This window comes from Malus sylvestris, chromosome 17 (genome assembly GCF_916048215.2).
Source record: "Malus sylvestris chromosome 17, drMalSylv7.2, whole genome shotgun sequence".
NCBI lineage: Eukaryota > Viridiplantae > Streptophyta > Magnoliopsida > Rosales > Rosaceae > Malus > Malus sylvestris.
The window spans coordinates 18,229,009-18,253,130 of record NC_062276.1 but is presented as its reverse complement, the minus strand read 5'-3'; the positions used below and the strand labels follow the sequence as shown (position 1 = coordinate 18,253,130).

The following is a 24,122-nucleotide window of genomic DNA, read 5'->3' as shown; positions in this document are numbered from 1 at the left end:
CTTCCAACGCTTCGGAACCTTCTAATGTTGCTCAAACGCAAGGCCATTCCGGTTTAGGAAAGATCAACCCAAAATGGAAACTTTTAGGCTTAGCTTTCCTACTTCAAGTAGGAAACCTCAAATCTTCAACTCGTCAATTTCATCCCAACCTTGTGTTCCAAGCATGTCCTTTTCAATCCAAGCTCACTTTTTTGCTCCAATAGCTCCAAATTGCATCATTTCATGTAATATGTCCTTTAAACCTGAAAACACATGAAAGTAGCTTAAAAGACTACTTTAACGAAGAAAACATAACGAAAATGCACAAGAACTAGCTAACTAAGGCGCATAAATATGCTCCTATCACTACCAATGTCCTCCTTGTTGAACTTGTTGAGATTCCCACCACATTGAGTTTGAATGATTACTCCAATCTGAATTGTACATGTTGGAAAAGAAATTGTTCCCTGATTGATTATGATCTTGATAACCCTAGGTATTGACATTCTCCCAACCTCTTTGTGGATGTTGATTTGCTTGATATTCTTGCCTATAAGACGCACCAAATGTAGGGACACTTTGCCTTGTGGTCTTTTCGATATATTGCTTTAACTGACAAGTAAGATTCGCCATTTGAGCTTGAAGATTAGCAATTGCCATGTCTTACTTCTCTAGTACCTAAAATCAATGAAATAAAACTAAATCAAATATCAAAAGTAAAAGACGCCAGCAGAAACAAAGGGAGATTAGCAATTTTGCTAATCCCCGGCAACGGCTCCAAAATTTGTAGGGACTTCTAGAAAGAGTGCTATGTGGCTGATTTCTAAAAGAATAAGGCCTAAAACATGCGCCACCAATGTAGGAATAGATAAGGCTTCTAGAAATCAAGTTTTTAGGTCCCTTTGCAGCTGGATTTAAGGCATGATAAGATTATGATAGGATAAGATAAGATCAGGTTTGTTTGGATAAGATAAGATTGGATAAGGTTTTGGATAAGATAAGGCAGTTTGGATAATGTTTTGGATAATGTTCCATGTTTCTTGCTCTTTCCCTATCTTCTTTATCTTGGATTTATTTTCTTCATCTTTTCAGCACATTCCTAGCCTTTTGAACTTCAAATTCGTCCATCCATCTTGCTCCATTCATAAGCTATCCATTTGATGCCCAAAACTACTTCAAAATGCTCCAAATTGCACTTTCTTGCCAACTTTGTCAATTGGACCTACAAACACACGAAGCTAACTAAGTCGCATAAATATGCTCCTATCAATATTACCCAAACACCCCGAGGTGTATGACAAACATGAGTAGGTAGCAGGAAACACCTCATCTGGTGGACACACAAGTTCTGACAGAGGCGAAGATTTAACTTTCGACCTACAAGAGTTTCAACATAAGCAAATCAAATAAATAAGATAAACATGCACACAAGATCTACACAGTATGTGCATATTGTCTACCCAAATTGAACCAATTCATCAACCAAATACAACCAATTATGCCCCACATCAACGCAAGCACAAAATATGCACATAATATCTACCAATTCATAAACAAAATTCAATCAATTATTTCTAGCAATACAAAAGGATATGCACAGAATATACATACAGTATGCACAAATTCAACCAATTCATGAATCAAATTCAAGCGTGCCCACATATAGACATGCACAGATTATGCACATAGTATGCACGAATTGATGAACAAGTTTGAAGCAATTAATTTCCATCAACCTCTAAACCACATGCACACCACAAAATAATATTGAACAACTTAACAATACAAAACACTAAACTGCACCCAAATTCCCAACTTTAAAAAACCTAGGTCGAAATAATGAAATTTCATTTAAAATTTACCTCCTTTTTTATTTTGCCATTGAAATTTTTTGAAAAGAATAACACAATTGCCTAGGCCGCGAAATACATAGAACAGATTCTGAAGTTAGCATCTGTCAAAAAATAGGGTGCAAAAAGGCCATGCCGTTTAGGGTTAAGGTTCTTGAAGCTAAGGGTTGGGCACCAGAGACTTTCGAACAAAGGTGCAAATGCTAACTGGTTTGACAAATTAATCAATTTATATACAAGGGCAATTAGGTTACTTCAAGGTGTAGAAATAATCATACTTCTGTCCTATTGTTGTACATTGCATGTGCATGCTTTGTGCATATTCCTTTTGTCCTATTTCAATCCTAAGATTAAGAAAAATAATCATTCTTTACAATGTCCCTAAATAATATGCAAACATTATTCCTTAAGAACAATTTACATATTACTTATCAAAAATACAAAAAGGAAAATGAACTGGTGGATAATTGATTTGACAATATTCAGATAACTCCAAGACCAAGCATGGTTACAACTTAGCAATACAAAACTGACGATCACCGTAGGAATTAATCAATGCACAGCATAATTATCAATATCGATCACTGAAATGAGCACTTTAGTAGCTTCTCCAACAACACGAAACAACAAAACAAAAACCCACCTATAACTATTTGATGGGGCTCCTTCACAAGTCACAACACCCCCCCCCCCCCTCCTCTTCTTCCCTCTCTTGTATGCGGCACTCGCTCAAAAATGATGCCTACAAAACTAATTACCACTGACTAACACCCGTACATTAAGTACGTGGAACACCAGACTCTTCAAACAGGAAACCGGTCTTCGATCTCATTGTTTAAACTAGTTATGTTTTGAGGGGCTGGAGCATTCAGATTCTGTCACTTCCGATGACATTTCACCGCTAGAATTCCCTTCATTCCTATAGCCTGTTGATGCTAGTGCAGGGTTCCTCGGAGGATCATTAGCTGCAGGCTTTGCCCCTTCTTCTGCTAGTCTTTTCATCATGTTCATGATAGTTGGAACCAACTTGGTCGACAAGCATAGAAGCCCAGGAAGCTGTAGGCACAGTATCACACAGTTAGAGGTCAACTTCGAAATCACCTTTTGCAATAAGATATTGTGGTTATTGGTATTATATGATCAGTCCTATCTTAAATAGAATGGTAAGGGATGAGGGAGGAGAGATAAATTTAAAATAAAATTTGATACTCACAGCACCATTGCGGAATTCACCCGCAATGTCTAGCTGCACCCATAGGGCTTTAACGAGTAAAAATCCCACAAAGATGACGCACAGATACAAAGGATTTCTGCCATGACGGTATATGAATTTGTAAGAATAGTGGTAATGGGTAAAATAAAAGGTAGAACACCAGCATCATCATCTACCTCCACTAAAAGCAAGTATGTACCTTAAAAGTGTCATAAATTCATTGAATCCCAGGATTATCAAGGCAACAATTGCCCATGGAGGTGGCAGCCAGTTGTTATTACGCTTGTTAGCTTCCTGAAAAGTAAAATAGCATAGGAATGGACTAGGTGTGACTATCAGTAAGTTAAACGCAGAGAAATACTAACCATTAAAGAGCAATTGATAAAAATAGTATACCACATGAATTGATCAATGTATTCATCTCAACCGCAGTGATATTCTGAATTTGATATGTGCCGAGAAACAGTAATATTTATGCAAGGCAATAGCAACACTGCACGACTCAACTACAAAATATAAGCTAAGAAGCCTCTTTAATGATTTGTTTTTAACTCTTTAACTCCTCAGAACTGTTCCTTAATCTCTGTTCTTTACCAATAAAAACAAAAAGATGTAATATCAAGCTTACTGAGTAATTTAATTACGAAAATTCTGTCTGAAACTCCTCTAAAAAACGAAACAAAATCAAGTAAGGCATTAGATCAATACAGGCATAAATGTAATGAACGGTACCATCTAAATCTAAATCTAAGCTAAAAAGCTAAAACACGCTAAAACAATAACAGGCCACTAAATAATGCTTTATAGAAGACAAAACAGTTTATGGTTTCCATTAAGAAAAATAAGAAATCAAAGAAAATGGAAAAAGAGAAATAATAGCCAGCATTACAGGTAGTCTATCGTACCTGTGCAGAAATAGCCTGAGAAACACTGTACTCGGTCTCTGCTTTGAATTGCCTCCACAAAGATTTGCACTGGACAGGTGTGATCAATGTTTTTGATGCTGAAATCTGCATAGAAGGGGGAAAAGTCACTAAAGTTACTTGGTGCTTACAGGCAAAACTAAAGGCTACCAGCAGTACCACAGAATGAGCAAACGAGAGAATACATTGCCAGAGTAACTTATGAACTTATTTATCAAATAAGCATACTTAAGTCTGAGTTTGTCTCTGATTTCACAGAAAGGCGCAAGTCCACATGGCCTTCTGGAAAAATACTTAGCTTTGACTCTAAAAGACCAAAAGGGACCAGTTTTTTCAAGGCTTGAAATACCTAAGCTAACATGGCTTTCTAATAGATGGGATCACTGCAATGCAGATTATAAATTCATACGCAAGAAATGAAAAAAAGAAAGCCACCTCTTGCCAAGTGCTTGAAGCCAGTGGATCAGCTGCTGTGATACTCCTATCTTTAACAGCAGCATTTGTGGAATCCACCAAGGCAAGGGACAAAGTATTCTCAATATTATCAACGTCATCGTCATCCAAACGGATTGCGGCCATAACAGAAAGCAATTTTAAAGACTGCAAAATTGAATATATAGTTAAGGAAGCTTTAGCGAAAATTCAAACACAAACTATAACAGATAATACAACAGAAATTATGACATACAGCAGAACGAGCGGTTTTGGTAATTGCTCTAATATCCTCCTTCCCAGTCCACACACGCGGCATTGAATCAGAATCATGGCTAAATAATGTCGTAAACCTGTAGGAAATTTTAAACCATCAGAACCATGACTAAGTAATGTTGCAAACCTGTGGACAAATCCAAACTTAATTTCCATAAAATAAACTCTTGAAAACATTTTGAGACAACTGAATGTCTCAGAACCATGGCTAAGTAGTGTTGCAATCCAGTGGGCAAATCCAATCTTAATTTCCATATTATAAAATTGAAACAATTAGACAGCTGAATGTGACCATTGAAAGGATTTCCTACCTGTCCTTCATACGAATCAAAACCCTTCCAGCCTCTTCCTTTGTTTTCGCTTCTACCACACCTCTTGCATATGCCTCTAGATTTGCAAGTATTTGGCCCTTAGCTTGTTCATCCATATCAAAACCGGAAAGTGCACTAGAGAGCCCGGAGACAGCTGATTCTGTCTCATGCCGGAAAATTTTTCTTATCGAGGGCCAGGTCTCACTATTAGCACCATCTAGAAGAGCTTCTGCTGGTGCTGACAATGCATCCTTCAACTTTCCCTGAAAATATGGTTAAATTATCAGACAGGTCCATTAGAAAATTCAATCATAAAAAATATCAGGATTGAAAATCATTGAGAAAAACTTCTCCCAACTATATCCGACACAATGTAACCAGTCCAACTAGCTAAGTTATTGCTTGAACCCACTTCCCTTTTAATTTTCTTTTGCATTCGAATTTTGCTTGGGCTTTTAACTACCTGTTACCCCAATCATTTCACAAGGAACAATGAACAAAACATGCAACTATACCTCATAAAGTGAAGTAAGTTCAGATAGCTTAGCAGCATGAACTGAAGCAATATGGGCTTCTATATCACGTTTAAGCTTATCCCTTACTTTAGATGTGTCCCAGTTTGCTAGTGTGATAGCAGCATCTGCAAAAAATGTGTTAATACCACATTGTACTTTAGAAGCATTGAAAACTCAAATCTGTGGAGTCAATTCCAAAATCTGTTATTTTGAAGTCTCGCCTTTAGAACACATTTACTCAGCAGGAAGCAACAGGTCACTCAACTTGTACTTGAATGTGTTGTAAAACGTGTGTTCTAAAACGTGACTTGTGTATTCTTCGCTTCATCAAATTAAAGGCTTCTCATATTTTGTAATTCAGTTTTTCGGAGTGTACATTCCAAATTGTAAATTGTTCACGTATTCTTCACTTCATCAATTTAAAGGCTTCTATTATTTTGTAATTCAATTTTTTATTTTGTTTTTAGTTTCCAAGTTTAGCTAAAGGAATGGAATTCCCAAAACACACCTGAACATCCTTTGTCAAACCGAGCCATAAAGGACTCGGAGCAATTATGAGCGGCCGCTGAAAATCCCTCCCCACCACTCAAAGCCTTATCAAATGCTTCCTTGAACTTATCCAGAGTACCAGATCTTATAATTCCCAGCAAAGCTTGGAACGCAGGTTGTACAAGCTAACAGAAAAAAATAAGAGAGAGAAAAAAAAGACATAAAAAGTGAATAAGTGAAGACATGAGTAAGATGGAATTGAAACTCAATTTATATATATATCGGGATTATTACTTGCAGCAATTTTTCTTCAAGCTGCTTGCGCTTCCCAGTTCTAACACCTTCATCAAAATACGTAGCCTCTGCATCATACCTAAAATTGCACAAATAAACATATTAATCAACTAAATACAAAGAACTATTCAGCCACACAAGTCAAAAGGTGGACTGCAACAGAAACTTTAAACTGCTCAGTATAATTAAAGCGAAGGAATGTCATTCACATATTTCTGACAAGAAATTTAATGAAAATCTGAATACAAATTGACATATCAGTTGTGTTGGATAGGCTGTTGTCTATTGGGAATTAACAGTCTTAGAGGATTAAATTGTTTTCCTAATTGGAGTTGTTTTCCCAATTGGAGTTAGTTTCTCAATTGCAGTAGGTTTTATAACTAGTTTCCAATTAGGATTAATAATCCTTATTGAAGAAGACCTTTATTATGTCTATATAAAGGGGCTATTGTTCTAGTTTTGAGAAGTGAGCAAAACAATAAATTGAATACCACTCAAGGGATTAGGGTAGGGGTGGGCAAACGGGTACAGGAACCGCGGGTCGGGGCGGGTAATAGAGGTTCGGGGCGGGTACGGGCCGGGTCCTAATTTTGTAAAACAGAAAAGGGCGGGGTGGGCCGGGCCGTAGACATTTTCAGTTCGGGCCGGTTCCAAACATATTAAAAAACGGGTACCCGGACCGGCCCGTTTGTAATTAGAATGTACGGACGAGATTGAAGATCATATCTCTATCCAATCTTAACCGTTCGTTTTAGGTTTCCTTGTCCTATCGAATTCGACTCTGTCACTCTCTAATCTCTCACTCGAGTCTCAGTCTCTCTCGCCGTCTGTGAATCGTTCATTCCCCTCCACCACCCCGACATCACGACGGTCCTGGCGACCACCACGACAGCCTAACAACTTCGACGGCATCCCAAACTTACAGAACCCAGTCACCCCACCACCCATCTTCTCGATTTGTCACTATCTCTCAGTCTCACAGGTAAAACCAACCTTTGTGTATATAACTGATCTGCATTTTGAGTTCTCTGCTTTATTTCGGGTGTTAAATTCCTAAATATTATGTGGGTCGAGTTTGATTTAGTTGTTTTTCTGCATTTCGAGTTCTCTGATTTTGAATCACCTGTTGTGTTTTTAGGTCAATTTTATGTGATTAGTGCCAGCATTTTTTAAGGATCTGAATCTGGTACTCAGTCTCTGTCTCACAGGTAAAAACTAAAAACCAATTGAATCTTGCCCTTTGGGTGTGAGATAGGCTGCGTGAGTCTATCTGTGTAATGTGATGTTTTATAGCTTATGTTATTGTTTCTATTTTCTTCTCATACTTTTCTGCTCTTGGTTTTGTGATTTGTTAAAAAAAAAATAGAAAGATATTTGGCCCCAGCAGGTTTTGTAATTGTATGACTTTTGACTCTGTTTGGCTGCTCAGAAAATATGTCTGTCTAACTTTGAATGCTGAGAAAATGTTGGTAATCAAGTGTTAAAAACGTACAGTAAATGATGATTAGCTCATCACTTGACTATGTAAATATACGGATGAAAGTATTCACCCTTTTTTTTCTTCACTGTCCCGTGGATTTGGTTGTTGTTATCTGGTATTGTGTTGTGTGTGTGTGTGTGTGTTCCTGTGTGTGTGTTCTCTGTCTGTGTGTGCGTGCGTGTGTGTGTTCTGTGTTCTGCTTCTGTGTGTGTGTGTGTGTGTGTGTGTGTGTATGTGTGTATGTGTGTATGTTTTGCGTGTGTGTATGTTCTGTGTGTGTACAATAAATAGTTTAGTGACAATAGCTCACTCATCATGCATTTATCCGTTCTTGTTAACTCATCCCTTGTATACTTGGTCTTACTTTGTTTAAATTGGCTACTGACACAGGATTGTAAAAATAATGCATATATGGAGGCAGAGTTGCACTGTTCAAATGCCATACAAATCATGGAAAGGAAGCTGAGAACAGCATGCCATGCTAGTGATGCTAATATTGATAATGTTGGGAAGGTAAACAACAGTGGGTTGCTTCTGTGGTCTTTAACATTTTCATTAATGTTTTTTTAATATTTGAATTCTCTTTTTCTAGGTTCTTGATGGTCTTCTATCTGACTATGAAGCAGCAAGTCATGGTCCAGCAAAATGGCAGAAACTGACCATGTTCTTACAGAAAAGGTTTGCCAATTGTCTTTATTTCCTTCTTTTTAATTAATGTATGAGTGCATATTAACGGATTGGACAAAATCCACATTCACAGTTTTGAAGGGCCAAGACTGAGCTAACTATTCTGGGATTAGTTGGTTGATTTCTCAATTCCTTAAACGAGAAGGTAATTTCAAATTCATGTCCTCAAGTTCCTTGTTATACTTATATGTGCAGTTTTTATATATGTGCAGTTTTGATTTATATATGTGCAGTTTTGATTTATACATGTGCAGTTTGGTTTTATATATTTACAGATTTCTTTCTACATTATGTCTCACTCAGCAAGTCAAAGTACCCCTAGTGTTAATGTAGCATCATCTACGGCTAGTACATCACCATGTCCTCCACAACCACCAATAGAAGCACAACCCATAGAGTCAAAATCATCAATGCCTCCCCCAAAACCCTCATCCTCCAGAAAAAGAAAAACACCACCTATTTCAAAGACAAAACAACCTACCATATTAGCTTCACTAGAGAGATCTTCTTCTGAGAGATCTTGGGTTTGGGATCATGTCACTAAGTGTACCGTCTCGGAAATACAAGAAGTAGAAAAGGATGGAAAGAAAGAGATGGCGGAGGTGCAAGTATTGAAGGCTAAGTGTAACTATTGTAACGCCTTTTTTGCATGTGATACAAGTGGGGGTGGAACTAGTACTTACATTAAACATATCAATAAACATTGCAAGTCATATAAACCAACTGATGAGATGCAAAAGGTTCTAGGCAGTTCTGGACCTTCTGGGAACGCTAAAAACATGCTTGTTGCTAAAGGGTGGAGCCAAGAAGAGGCAGTGGAAGGTATTATTGAGTATATTGTGATCGAGGAGGTAGCTTTTAGTTGTGTGGAGAGTGAGGGGTTTAGGCGGATGATGTGCAAAGTTCAGCCTAAATTGCATGTTCCATCTCGGAGAACTATTGTGAGGAATTTATTCAGTATGTATGATACCATGAAAGAGCAGTTAAAAAATGAGATACACAAACATAGAGTGAGCTTGACTACTGATACATGGACAAGTGTGCAAAACTTGAACTACTTGGTGCTAACTGCTCATTTTGTGGATGATGAATGGAATATGCACAAAAGGATTCTAAACTTTTGTTTGATTTCAAGTCATGAAGGCAAAGAAATAGGGAAGCTGATTGAGCAATGTTTGGTTGAGTGGGGGATCGAAAAGGTGATGTGTATATCAGTTGACAATGCATCGGCTAATAAGGTGGCAATTGAGTATCTTGTTCGAAAAATGCAGAAATGGACAAATAGTAAAATGATTATGAATGGCAAATTTATGCATGTGAGGTGCTTAGCTCATATTATTAACTTGGTAGTGAAACATGGGTTGAAAAAATTAGATACAAGTGTGGATGCTCTTAGAAATGCCGTGCGGTTTGTGAGATCAAGTCCCCGAAGGTTTAGTTATTTCAAGAAATGTGTGGAGAATGAGAAGTTGGATAGTAGGGGTCTAGTTGTTATGGATGTGCCTACTAGGTGGAATAGCACATACATGATGCTAGAATCTTGCATGAAGTTTAAAAAAGCATTTGAAAGGATGTCCGAAGATGATGAAGCCAATATATACTCCACCTATTTCAGTGAAAAGGTGCTTAATGATGAAGGAGAAGAAGTGGCGAGTAAAGGGAGGGTTGGACCACCTAAGGAGGAAGATTGGGATGGTGCAGAAGTGTTTGTGGAATTTTTGAAGGTCTTCTATCTTATAACTGTGAAAGTTAGTGCAAGTAAGTATCCCACATCTAATACAGCTGTTCATGATGTCATTGCTGTGGAAAACGAGATTGAAAAACTTTTTTTGCCTGAATATATGCAAACTGGAAGAAGTGTAGAGGTGGTGCTACGTGATATGGCATTCAACATGAGAGCCAAATATCGAAAGTATTTTGGTTCAATTGAGTCCCTTAATCAAATATTTGTAGTTGCCCTTGTCTTAGACCCAAGGTTCAAATTGAGGCACTACATGCACTTGTGTAAAAAGCAATTACGACTTCCAGAAGAAGAGATTCAACATAAAAGTAATCAAGTGAAGACATTGTTGAAGGTGATGTGTGATGAATATGCTTGCCAAGCTTTCGGTTCACAAACACAACAAAAGGGTAGAGAAGATTTAGTTCTTGACACTTCTTCTTCAAGGGTAAAACAATCATCTTCTAGTGTGCCAACAGAAAATCCAATAATATTTAGTCAAATCATGGATGATTGGGAGAAAGAACTAGAAGACACCGAAGATATTGCGCTTGCACATGAGGTGGATAGGTATCTCCTTGACACTGTAGAGAAAGTACCACATGGTTTACAATTTGACGTTTTGAAATGGTGGAAGTTGAAAGGGAGGAGCACATATCCCACACTTGCTTTGATAGCGAAAGATGTCTTGCCAATTCAAGTGTCAACAGTTGCCAGTGAGAGTGCATTTAGTGGAGGAAAGAGAGTAATTGATCCTTATAGATCATGTCTCCTTCCTCAAACAGTGGAGTCATTGATGTGCCTCCAAAACTGGTTAAGAAGTGAACCAATTGGCAACATTGAGTATGAAGCAAGTCCTGCAGAGCTTGAATTTTATCAAGAGTGTGAAGAAGGTAATTATTTTGTTTTGTATAGTTTGGTTTATAAGTTTATATTAATTGGTTTACAATTAACTTTTGTTCTTTGTTGTAGAATATAAAAGAAGAAAAGCAAATATTATATTTACAAGTTCAACCTTTTCATCAAGTGTTCCTGAAATTGAAGCTCCTCAAACAACTCGAACGAACAAAGGAAAAGGAATTGCGGTAATATTTTAAACTCAAATGAATAAACTTTAAATTTCAATGAGGATAATATGATGTTTATATTCTATTTTTGCTTACAGATTCAATGAGGAATTGAGGATTGTTGTTGGAATTTGGGCGTTGGATGATGTGGTTTTAATTTGAAATTTATTGCGGATGTCATGTTTATGTTGTTTTGGATTATTTGATTTTTGGAATTTGGATGTCTTGGACTTTCGGATATTGTGTATGTGGATTTCATTTTTAGATGTTGGAGGACGATGTAATATTGTTATTTTGGATGTATTGTTAAAATTTAATTTATGAACTTGGATATTAGACTTTGTATTTAGATTAGATGTGAATAATGGTGAATTTGTGCAAAATCTGCATAAATGCAGTGTCATTGTGATTGTGCAGTTGCAAATTGCAAACTGTGCAGTTTTCAAACTGTGCAGTGCAGTTAAAAAAAAAAAAAAAAAAGGGTACCCGTGGACCCGGCCCGAACCGGCCCGTTTTAACCGGGCCGGGTAATGTCCGGTTCCTATACAAGAAAATCCAATCCCCGCCCCGTCCCGGCCCGTTTCGGGTAATGTCAGGTTCCTACAAACTTAGGTTCGGCCCGGCTCGGCCCGGCCCGTGCCCAGCCCTAGATTAGGGTGAGAGAATATTGAAAAGGGCAACGTGTGTGTGAGAGAAAAGAAAAGAGATAGTGTATTTCTTGTTCTTGTTCTTTCAGGTTTTTTGTCAAGTCCTAGTTCTAGAGATTTGGCAAGATTATTGGTTGCACTCATTATTGATATAGTGAAAGATTGTTGTTGCTATCCCATGGACGTAGGCACTTATTGCCAAACCACGTAAATTCTTGGTGGTATTTATCTTGGTTATTTGTTTTTCGATTTCCGAAATTTGTTCTTGTTTTTCCCATTCTTAAACGCGATATTCTCAACATAGGTTAAATAACATAAAGCAACATACTGATGAGTTGATACTATACTATTTATTTTACCTTATTCTTAGTTATAATTTATTGGATATTTTGGATGAATTTTGATACTTGTAAATTTCAATAGTAGGACATGCGAATCTACTTTGGACATAAAGCGATGAAATAGATGAACTTTGGAGTAATTCCAATTGGAGTGGGTTTGTGAGTCTTTCAAGATGATTGTGTCCAAATTCCAGAATTTAATTCCAAGCCGTTTGAATGTGGCGAAGAAAAGAAGGCCTAGCGCACAGCTTTCCCATATTGACGTTTCTGGACTTTTGGGTATTTTGAAGGTCAAGATGGCATATTTTGAGGAAGGTTTTTGAGGATTTGTTGGGTCTCAAGTAGACCTAGCAATTTCTTACACGACTTGTTAACACAACACAAACAACACGAAAATAATGAGTTTCGAGTCAATACAATAACTAATCGGGTTACATGATAAGAACCCGTTAATAATGGATGCTTAACAGGTTTACACGAGAGTGACACGTGGGTAACCTATTTCGACACAATAAGAAAAAAAGTTATTTTTGATGATTTTAATTTTTTAAACTACTAAAGAAACTTACTATAAAAATACAATAGATACAGTGGATATGTCATATGTATATATTGTTTATTAATTATTGTTGTATCATTATTCTACTCACCATAATCCATAAACCTTAGATTTAAATTTAACCGTCCATTGTCGTTTACACTTTATTCTATTCACCGAATTTCATTTTTTAGATTTTCTTTTTTGAAAAGTGAACTTTTAGCAAATGTAGAAAAATGAACAATTCAAATCATTGATATGACATTCCAATATTTACAGTTAACTAAAATATGAGTTTATGTTATATAGTTTCTAGAGATTTTATAAACTTCGAGCTATATTTTCACTAATGGTAAAACTTTTAATGTAAGATCAATGATCCGAACCGTTCATCTTCCTACATCCCGTAAGAGATCATATTTTCTAAAAAGAAAATCCGAAAAAAAAAAAAAAAATTTGGTCAATGGAGCATAAATTTAAACGACAATCAGCGGTTAAATTTAGATCTATAGTTTATGGAATATGGAAAACCTTAGTGAAAACATTGTCAATATAACCCTTGAAGACAATATATCAAGCAAAAGTTCCAATACCATTTCCCTTGATGATTGATGAAAATTGAAGGGTTTTATTGTCAAAAACGTGCAAGGTTCCTCAACCTTGAAACACAACTCTCTTCATTTTGCATATCTTTGAACATTTGTATTTTGTAGTATGCACTAATTTTTTTTTATTAGGCTCTTATTTAAGGGTATGTAAATTTGAAAGACAAATGTTTTTTTTTTTATGTTTTGAAGTAATATTTATGTGACAATGTGGTACGTATATACTAATTTAGTCTTATGTTTTACATTTTTATGGGTCAAATTATGTTTTTCATTTTCATTATTTATTGATTTAAAATATATTTTTCTTAACGGGTAACTGGTCGGGTTATATTACCCGATAATATTAATGGGTCAATTTTGGGTCTGGTCATATTACCTGTTTATTTTAACGGGTGTTACACGACACGACCCGTTAAGCTATCGAGTATGACACGAAAACAACACAAACACGAGAAACACGACACGAATGTCAAGTTTAGTCTCAAGCTTTAAAAAGACCTTTTGGGACCAAATTGGAGTTGATTTGGTCGGTCAAAAGTCTGATTCTTTCTACAGTCGAAAACAACACAAACACGAGAAACACGACACGAATGTCAAGTTTAGTCTCAAGCTTTAAAAAGACCTTTTGGGACCAAATCGGAGTTGATTTGGTCGGTCAAAAGTCTGATTCTTTCTACAGTCCGAATTTGACTTTAAATAGGAAACCTTTTATTTATTATTTATTATTTACTTAGATTTCCAGATTTATTAGAAAGCCTTGTTTAGGTAGAATAAGGAATAAAGCAATATAAATATTGTGTATTGTGTATTGTGTATTAGGGTTCTATACGCACTACTTTAGAGAACTTCGTTAGGCTTCGGCAATTTGTATTCTTCTTTCAAGGTGTTTTCTATCCACTCTTCTAATAATATTTTGTTTTTTTTAATAAATTCCTTTTGCTAGGGCAAGGCCACGAGCCTTAGCATGAATATGTAGCTTTATTGAATTGCTTATGATTTTATGCATATTGTGTTTAAACTATCTATATGTCTTGATGACAGCCACCATTAGGATGTTTAGACAAGTAATTGGATGCAATTTCAAAATATTACCGGAGGATTAAGTGGGGCTTCTTGAGATTGATAATTGTAATTCATTTAAGGCAAATATCACGCTCTTAAGGGTTGCATAGTTTTTTTTTTTTTTTGTCGCCCTCTTTCATTGTTTTAGCATAAAAAAAAAAAGGGTTGCATGGTTTTTCAAAAGGTTTTCACAAAGTTTAATGAGTCTTGCATGACGGATTGCATGTTAGATATACATTATTGCTTGAATATCACGAGAATATGATAAGGAAAACCTAACCTTCAAAGTTGCATGTGTAATTCATAAGTAATTGGTAAAACTACATAGGGTTGTTAATGGCAACGGCTAAACCCTAGGGCTTTTCATATTTGATTTTTCCAAAACTATTTTATTTTCTCTCTGTTGCCAAATTTTCATTAAAATCAATTTTAATTATTTTATGTCTTTTTATTTTAATTCACAATTCCAAAACTTTTTCAAAACTTGTTTTAAATGATTAACTAAGTATTGGTTTTAAATACAAGTTATTCATATCAATCCTTGTGGAGAACGACCTTGCTTGAGCCGTTTATACTACAACCCTTGTTATCTTGCAAGTATTTTTAAGTATTTTTATCCCTACTTTTGCAATTGGTAAAAATCCTATCGCATACCAACAAGCCTTCTTCTTGTAACCAGTAACCTAGATCTTCTAGTTCAATTAAGTGAGGCTCCCTTAAGAGTCTTATGCATCATGAATTCTAGAACCTAGAAGCAAGTGTCTACTCCAAACCTAACATGACCATCAAAGTGAATTCTAGATGTTCACTGAAAGTGCGTACTATACCTAATTAAAAGGATATTCACAAAACAGTTAAAGAACTTCTCTTTCATTAGATCAAATTGTATCCTAAAGCTATAATGCTGAGAGAAACAGATGAAGATACTTACTCTGATAGACAAGTGTCAAGGATTGAATTGAGCTTCTTCCCAAAGCCAGAAATAGGACCAGACTGAACAGCCTTATCCAACTCATTCCACTCCTGTGATAATTAAGGAGTTCAAGGGCCACAAAAATTACAACATCAACTTTAAGAAGAAGAAAAATGCGGTACTGTATGAAAAATAGGTACCTCATTTCCTGCAAAAGCAGCATACTTCTCATTTGCAATTTCTTCACAACGTACAGTAGCCACCATGACCTACAGTGAATGAACAAAAGATGACTAAATAAAAACAGCATGCATATGACATGAATGTCATAAGTGAAAATATATTTGCAGTGTTACCTTGTGGGCTGGAAGATCAAGATCTTTGTTTTCTTTGATGACTTTCCATATCTGTTGTGCACTAAACGAAAACCCTGACGCAGGAACTACCCCCCGTCGGTCTCCAGCAAGACCACCGGGTGCAATAGAATGATAAAATCTCTGTCTCAAGCTAGCAACCTCAATTTATAAACATAGGTTACCAAAGAAGGAAAACAAAAATGTTAGATAGATGTATCTAGAGAAAAGCTAAAGTTTTTTGTACACCAAGAACAAAGAAACAAATATTAATTTTTTTAATTTGACCTGTTGTACAAGACCAAAAAGAATTCTATGAGGTCAACAGACACACATATGCATATATACCTGCTCCTTAAATTGCTCTTCTTTTTCTTCATAACTTGAAAGAGCAACAACCTCAACCTAGCCATTCAATCATCAAAATATGTCGAAAACATGGGTGATAGTTTTCACCACAATAACATCAAACTGCTGCCATTCTTTAACAGTTTATGCCACAAAAATAAGCACATTTTTATGCTCATATGTCAGAAAAGTATTGACATCTTACATTAAAAAATTCACTTAGTGGAGTTTCCCTGTGGGCTTCAGGCTTAGGAACAGAGTCCCATATCTGCAGCAAAGGATCGAGAAGGTTGAAAATAAACATCAACATAAGTCGGAAAATAACAAGGAAACAAATCACTTACCTTCTGAATGTCTTCTCTAAGAACAGGTTCTAAATTTTCCAATGGTGTCTAAAAAGAGACAAGGGTACTATCAAAAACTCAACCCAGATTTGAAAAGCCTTGCGAAGAAACAAAGCGATGTAACATAAACTACAAAATGAATAATAAATGCAAAGTAGAATTGGCTTTATCTCAAGCTACGACATAGAACGCTAAAAGAAAAGAACTAACCCTTGTTTTATCACGGATGACAAACATCAGAGTTGTTTTACGTGGACTAAATAATCGCATCATCACCTGTGAAGCATAAAGTTTAAAAAAATCAATCTCATAAAACTTATACTAACTGCTTAAACATGAAAGCTAGGTATAAAAATACTTGGAACACAGTCTTCAGGAGAGGCTTGTTTGCAGCTTGCTCACGGCCAATATCATGGCACCACCTGGATGATAAAAATTGCTTCAGAGATTAACACAAACTATGAAAAATGATATCCCAAACAATATAATAGTTAAAGAAAAGTGCAGAGAATAAATACATATTGATATATTAGACTCAAAAATATTTCAAAGGGGAGAAAGCTCACATGTTTATGAGCACTATATCTGAAACAGCAAGAGCAAAGAGGGCACTCTGCTTCTCGAATGCAGTATCATCCTTTAAAAGAAAAGCAATTAATAATAATCAAACAGTTATGTCATTTCTTCTCCACCTGTTTAAACTCTAAGATTCCATTTCAAAATACTTGAACCTTGAAAAAGAATATTGACAGAATAATGCATTCTGGTAAAAGTTGGATGGAACTTTTGAGAATCCAAGCACAAGGGCGTGGAGGAATATAAACAGGGAACTGGTAATGATGATAAAATCCAAGTACAACCATAAATCAAAATTTAAAGAAAACTAAAGTGGGGTGTCCACCTCTCCTCGTTCTCTTCCATCGGTACCCTCTAAATCCATTACAAGAGTGCAAGGCTCAATGCCAGCGCATTTTGCAGCCCAAATACCTTTAGTTGTTTGTGACCTGGAGAAAAAAAAACATGTGCCAATCATATTACTGGTCCATTAAACAAAATATAACTAATTTATTTCAGATTGAGCATCATGAGAACTTGCCTTCCTCTAAAAGCATCCATCTCGCGAAAGTTGGTAGCAAATAAATGATTTAACAATGTGCTCTTTCCTAGCCAGACCATCAGTAGAAAAAATAAAAAATTAAGTGAAACCTTAACATGTCATAGCCTGTGAATAAGGTTAGCCAACATTTAGGAAGAGGAAAACAGTATGAAATCCCTTCATGCAAGCTGAACTGAAAAAAACAGCTTATGAGTATCAGATGAGAAAATAGAAAGCATAATACATAGAAATTCATGCCTTTAATTACCAAACCACATTATAAAATCTTCTCCATCTGATTTAAACTTCAAACATGTAGCATTATACTGAATGATAATTTAATAAAGGGTCATTTTGGTTCCAGTCCCTAGTCAACCTGATTGTTAGATGAAACCTTATTTGTTTAAATAGTTTGATCTAGGTCGCTAGCATCATTTAAGGGATTTAATTCATGCATTTATGCATTCAATATCCTACAAATTATGAAATTTAAACAAATTTACAATATAACAATTACTTAGAAATGAATAATAGAGTAATATTATTCTTCACATAATTCTACCAAAAAAATAAGGTACCGACATTTTTTTTTTTTTATCCATACCCACATAATTATCAACATAGCATAAGAAATAACTATTGATATATTTTAAAACATAAATACATATAATTATGGGTACATTCACAAAAAAATGTGTACAAATTAAATTAAACATATAGGTACATATTAAAATTCAAAATTATGGGTACAAATTACAAGAGGTCGCACTTGGTGCGATGGCAAGTGCCTTCGCCCATGAGCGGTAGGTCTCGGGTTCGAGACTTGGGAGCAGCCTCTCCATAAATGGGGGTAAGGCTAGCCGACATTCACCTCTCCCAGACCCTGCGTAAAGCGGGATCCTTGTGCACTGGGTACGACCTTTATGGGTACAAATTACAACTAAAAAGAATATTGGTAACTAAAAAAAATGATACCAATTATAAATATAAATATAAATATATGAAAAATACTAAAAAGCAAGGTTTAGAAGACGCTAGACGCTAGTCGGACGGTGAGTTGGGGTCTAGCGCCTAGGCGGACTAGGGCAGATCAAGTAAATTTATTATATATCTCTTTATACTTTAAAAAAAAACACATAATTGGATTATGATGCATCAATTGCAAAATAAAATGACATATAGATTATAAAGTATTAGAACATATTGAAAACATGGAGAACAAACATATAATAAATGTTCGTCCAAGTACTTAACAAGTCTCTTACATTTAATTAACAAAATAAAATGCAAAATGAACACTCTCTGCAAGAGAGAGAGAGCCAAACAACCACCCCTACCCAATCCAAACCATAACGGCCAATACATTTCCCACTTCCCATTGTACCCCTACAACCCTCCTCTATTTCCTCCTCCTCCTCTCCTCGTCCTCCTCCATCCACGCCCTCAACATCTCCACCCTTCTCTCCCCCTTCCCCGACCTCTCCTCCTTCGCCTCCCTCCTCAACTCCTCCATCTCCTCCGACTTCCTTCCCCGCTCCTCCCTCACCCTCCTCGCTGTCCCCAACTCTTTCCTCTCCTCCACCTCCTACCCCAGGATTTTCTGTTTAAGTGATAAGTGAGAGTCACGACCTAGGCGGGTACCTAGTGTTGGGTTTTTACGGCTCAAAATTAGGATGGTGCAAAGAATTAGGTTTGTGTTACCTATTTGGTTTTGGTGTCCTATTTGGGTTTGAATTTTAACTTCTTAGTTGGTTTCCTTGGTGGAGAGATTTTGTTAATTACCTATTTGATTAGGATTTGGATTTACTTCCTATTAGGATTCTTATTGTAACCTAAGTCCTATGCACTATAAATAGGACGTTAGGGTTAGTGTATTTTGTGTGGCTCATTTGTGTGGCAATTTGGTGAGAGTCAATTTGTGAGTTTGTGAGTTAGAGAGCAATTTGGGAGAATCTTCTCCGTTTGTTTGAGTTCTCTACTCGTTTGGTTTAGGGTTTGTAATTTGTGGGATTTGGGTTGTGAGAGTTTAAACACTCTTTTGTAATCTCCATTTGTTTAGTGAAATTCCTCGCAGTGCTTTGCCCGTGGACGTAGGCTTTACGTTGAACCACGTAAATCTCGTGTTAGTTTAAGATTGTTTGTTTTGCTTTCGCCTACGACGTTAATATTGGTACTTTGTTATAATTCACTTCCGTTTATGCATAAAAGTACAAGTGGTATCAGAGCCCAGGTTTCGGCTTGGGCTTTGGTTGGCAGTCACTATGAAGTCTTCTGTGTCGTCAGTGAAAGTTGATATTGAAAAGTTCGACGGCAATGACTTTGGTATTTGGCAATTGAAGATGCGTGCTTTGGTAGTTCAAGGAAGGAATAAGGAAAGGAGCAAACTTGGAAAGAACACTTACAGCTATTGTTACAAGGAAGGCCATTGGAAAGTAAATTGCCCTAAACTCAAGGGCAAAAAGAAGTCGTTTGATAAGTCTTTTGCTAGTGTTGATGCAAACATTGCAGAAAATCGTTGTTTTGAACTCCTCTAAAGGTTATGTGAAGAGGTGGAGCTTGGTACTCAAGCTCTTTGGGTGGAGTGCAATTCGCCCTTTTTGTTCATATGTTCAAGCTTTTGCTTGGATTTTGTTTCGTATTTGTTAGTTTCCATAATGGAATTTGTTGGGGAAGGCGTTGGAGGAAATTTCAAGTTTGAAGACTTTTGGATTTTTTGAGTCAAGTTGGAGATCAGTTTCAAAGGAATTTGGTGCACGTTTGTGTATGTATTTTGGTATCCCAAATTTGAAGTTTGTATTTGATTTGGAAGTTTGCTAATTTCTCGCCAAGGTGGAGATTGTTGGGTTTTTACGGCTCAAAATTAGGATGGTGCAAAGAATTAGGTTTGTGTTACCTATTTGGTTTTGGTGTCCTATTTGGGTTTGAATTTTGACTTCTTAGTTGGTTTCCTTGGTGGAGAGATTTTGTTAATTACCTATTTGATTAGGATTTGGATTTACTTCCTATTAGGATTCTTATTGTAACCTAAGTCCTATGCACTATAAATAGGACGTTAGGGTTAGTGTATTTTGTGTGGCTCATTCGTGTGGCAATTTGGTGAGAGTCAATTTGTGAGTTTGTGAGTTAGAGAGCAATTTGGGAGAATCTTCTCCGTTTGTTTGAGTTCTCTACTCGTTTGGTTTAGGGTTTGTAATTTGTGGGATTTGGGTTGTGAGAGTTTAAACACTCTTTTGTAATCTCCGTTTATTTAGTGAAATTCCTAGCAGTGCATCACCCGTGGACGTAGGCTTTACGCCAAACCACGTAAATCTCGTGTTAGTTTGAGATTGTTTGTTTTAGCTTTCGCCTACGACGTTGATATTGGTACTTTGTTATAATTCGCTTCCGTTTATGCATAAAAGTACAACACCTAGGCAAGTCTAGGTGGGCTAGGCGGGCGCCTAGCTGGGTCTAGGCGCACTTTCTTAATTTTCAAACACCTAGGGACTAATCGGAGTGGTGGACAGCCGTCTAGCGCTGGGATTTTTAGAATAGTGCTAAAAAGATATATTTGAAAATGATTAATAAGTTTTTCATTTTTAAAATTGGCATATAATGACTTGTAAATAATTTAATATTCAAATAATGACATGGAGAAAAGGCACAGGACCTTGATCAAAAATGAAAAAGGAAAAAGGTTTCAATTAATGAGAAAGAAAAATGAGGGATGGGAACCTAATTTATCCTTTAATAAAATACACTTCATCATATGTAAACCATCAACAAAGTAAACAGGGAAAAAGGAAGACTTATATGCTATGCTTGAAACGATAAGAATGCATACCACTACTTTGTGGGCCCATAATGGAGACAACCGCATAAGAAAGCCCGCATTCAGGCAATTTTGCCTCCTTGATAAACCGGTCAATTCCGCTGACATTGAATGTACCATCCCCATCGATAAGCTGAGTAGAACAGCACTCCTCACTTTTTGCTGGATGAGAGTGTGCTCAAATGTTAGACAAGAAACAAAATCCATGGATTTCAAAGCTACAAAACATCCTAAAGAAATTGATCAAAAAATCAATCTGCCGACCAAAACACTAGCTTTGCTGATTCAAATATCATCGAAAGCATTTACAAAAAACCAAAATCTGCAAAGACAAAGTGTAAAATCAATCAAAATAGCTACCATTTTCTCACTACTCTTAAAATTTCATCCAATTATATATATTTCTGCATGCCTTTTGCATGTATCACAACAAAAACATAATTTTTTTAGTCTTGAATTTAGAAAAGGTAAAATTTCGACACTGATCTGCAAGTATCATGCTAATTAACCATACCCCGATATTACATTGCTGAAGACAAAGTTAAATCAATTACATTTGTGTTACAAATTTTTCTAGCTCACCTCAACTAAGCCAAAAAGAATCCCATAACCCACAGAAGACCATCGAATTACATTTCTGGCGTCTCAAGCTAAACTCGATAAATAAATGAGAGAAGATTTTGTTATATTTTCCTACACTTTCTGACTAACAGAAAAAAAGAAATGGGATATTACGATCAATCATTTCCCCTCAATGTACCACTTCAAAACCCCAAAATTTGCATCCAACTGAGGCAAAATCAGGACTCAATTAAATTATAAAAACATGAACAGGTAAACACAAAAACTGAAACCCAATGCAGAAAATGCTAAATACCCATGACCGCTCCCAGTATCACAATCAGTAAACGTCTGAAATTGATGGCAATCAGGTGCTAAATCGCAATTAATTAATGTAAAACGGAAAATTAAACAAATGAATAAATAAACGTCTGGTTATAATTATGATTAGGGTATATAAATCAGATGGATCAGAGGAATGAGAAGGTACCCATTTGCGGGTGAGATTGGCTTCGCCGAGATTGTGATGACGGGCTTCGAAATGTGTGCGAGACTGAGAGAAAGAGAACGATTAGGGGGGAGAGAGAGAGAGAGAGATCGATCTCAGAGGAGAAGGAGAGATGTTTTCTCAAATAGTGGGCGTGACTCTGTCTCTTTTGCTCCTCTAATTACTTTTTGCTAAATCATTTTCCTTCTTTCTTTATTTTTTATTTTGCTAAACCGACAAAATCGAATTTGAATCACATTATTAGTAGTTTAGATAAAGTTCACATTCTTTCCATTAGAGTAGATAATATTGTTTGATAAAAAAAAAATCATTTTCTTATACTAGGTAAAGGTACACTTGTGCTTTCTATGGTAAGTAATAGGAAGAGAAAAACTTGTTATCCAAGTAATATAACTTGTAGAATGAAAGATTTCCTAGGTTTCATACGATTTTATATCAAATCTGCTACAGATTAATGCAATCATATCATATAAGTATATTCACAAAACTTTCCATTGAGTGTGTAAATACGAAAGTGGATGCCACATCAGATCATCAAGCAAATGTAGAAGCAATTGATGAAATTGAGAAATGTACAATGAGTAAATGCGAGTGTCAACAATAAACGGATCATAGGTAGTAAAACTCACAAAATGTCGCTATGGTAATACTCATAGGCCTCGTTTGGCATACCGGATAATATTAATAATATGAAGCGGGTGTTTAGTAAGCTTCATATGAAATAAGCACCAGACTATTTAATCTGGTACCCCTCACACCCGACTATTTATCCCGTCTACAACCACGGGACAATTTAGTCGGGCTCGCTGTCTCCTTCCTCTCTGAACGCACTATCGGTCCTCCCAAGTTCCGCCCCTCCCTCATTCATCTTCTTCTTCGTTTGAATCCTAGTTCATCTTCTCATTCATCTTCTTCTTCTTCCCAGGTTCCGCCCCTCCCTCTGTTTCATGGAATTTTTCTACAATTTCTGATTTTTGGGTTTTTTCATCCGCCGTTATCTAACACAACAGAGCTTGTCTGCAACTTTCTGCCATTTTCTAGAGCTTCAAAGCTTGTGAGTAATTTACTGGGTGAAAATCAAATTCAAGTTTTAAATTTTGGGTGCATTTAGTAGTTATTTTTCTTGTTTTGCAGAAGGATTTTATTTTTATAAGATTTTTCAAGAACCAGAGCAAGTAAGTGAGCAAGCTCCAACAGCAAAATGGCTCTTATCTCTCCCAGTTAAAAACACACAAAACTCACTTCCTCTTTCTTCGTGAATCCGAGATTGTTCACCAACTTCTCCTCAAAAGTCGTCTTTGAATCCGACGCCCGCCATGAGCCAAACCTCTCTCATCGAAACAAAGCCGTTTTTGGGCCTTCTTGTTCGAATCAAACACCCCTAGAACCCAAAAAATGTGGGGAGGGAGTGATGGAGGAGGAGGGAGTGAAGGGAGGAGACAATCGGAAATATAAGGAGAAGATCGGCAATCTGGGGAGGGGAGAGAGAAAAGTTCATCAAACAAAAAAAGATTTGTCAAATTTTTTTTTTCTTCCCTTTTCTTATTTTGTTCAGTACCAAACATAGTATAAATAATACGATCATTAGTCCGATACTGCACCAAACGCCTGACTAATTTAGTCAGTATTATTTGGTGGCTATCATATCAGACAGAAATAATCAGTACATTCTGAGCTGCCAAACGAGGCCATATTGAGATAAAAACTCATAGTCTAAGGAGAAAAGTGAGAAATGCATTAAATCAAAACTAAATGC

At 36.3% G+C, this 24,122-nt stretch overlaps 1 protein-coding gene and 2 long non-coding RNA genes across 4 annotated transcripts; 1 reads left to right on the top strand and 2 right to left on the bottom strand.

Annotated features, from left to right (window-relative positions):
* Positions 1-2,267: 2,267 nt before the first annotated feature.
* Positions 2,268-22,522, bottom strand: LOC126612630 (protein ROOT HAIR DEFECTIVE 3-like). 2 transcript variants are annotated; one of them, XM_050281093.1, is made up of 23 exons: positions 22,349-22,522; positions 21,310-21,459; positions 17,487-17,553; positions 17,292-17,394; positions 16,957-17,027; positions 16,749-16,812; positions 16,601-16,666; positions 16,391-16,438; positions 16,252-16,314; positions 16,047-16,103; positions 15,702-15,860; positions 15,546-15,614; positions 15,364-15,455; positions 6,283-6,361; positions 6,008-6,173; positions 5,500-5,624; positions 4,985-5,247; positions 4,654-4,750; positions 4,401-4,565; positions 3,948-4,052; positions 3,242-3,336; positions 3,043-3,139; positions 2,268-2,885 (listed from the first exon to the last, which is right to left on the bottom strand). In XM_050281093.1, exons 1-23 carry the CDS (start codon positions 22,350-22,352, stop codon positions 2,670-2,672), a joined length of 2,421 nt encoding a protein of 806 aa, XP_050137050.1. In that variant the 5' UTR covers positions 22,353-22,522; the 3' UTR covers positions 2,268-2,669. The 2 variants fall into 2 exon arrangements, with proteins under 2 accessions (XP_050137050.1, XP_050137051.1); XM_050281094.1 differs by lacking the exon at positions 3,043-3,139.
* Positions 8,155-11,572, top strand: LOC126612633 (uncharacterized). Its single transcript, XR_007619198.1, has 4 exons — positions 8,155-8,275; positions 8,355-8,440; positions 8,523-8,594; positions 11,335-11,572. It is a non-coding gene; the product is annotated as an uncharacterized LOC126612633 (long non-coding RNA).
* Positions 12,995-15,348, bottom strand: LOC126612636 (uncharacterized). Its single transcript, XR_007619202.1, has 2 exons — positions 13,993-15,348; positions 12,995-13,868 (listed from the first exon to the last, which is right to left on the bottom strand). It is a non-coding gene; the product is annotated as an uncharacterized LOC126612636 (long non-coding RNA).
* Positions 22,523-24,122: the final 1,600 nt, after the last annotated feature.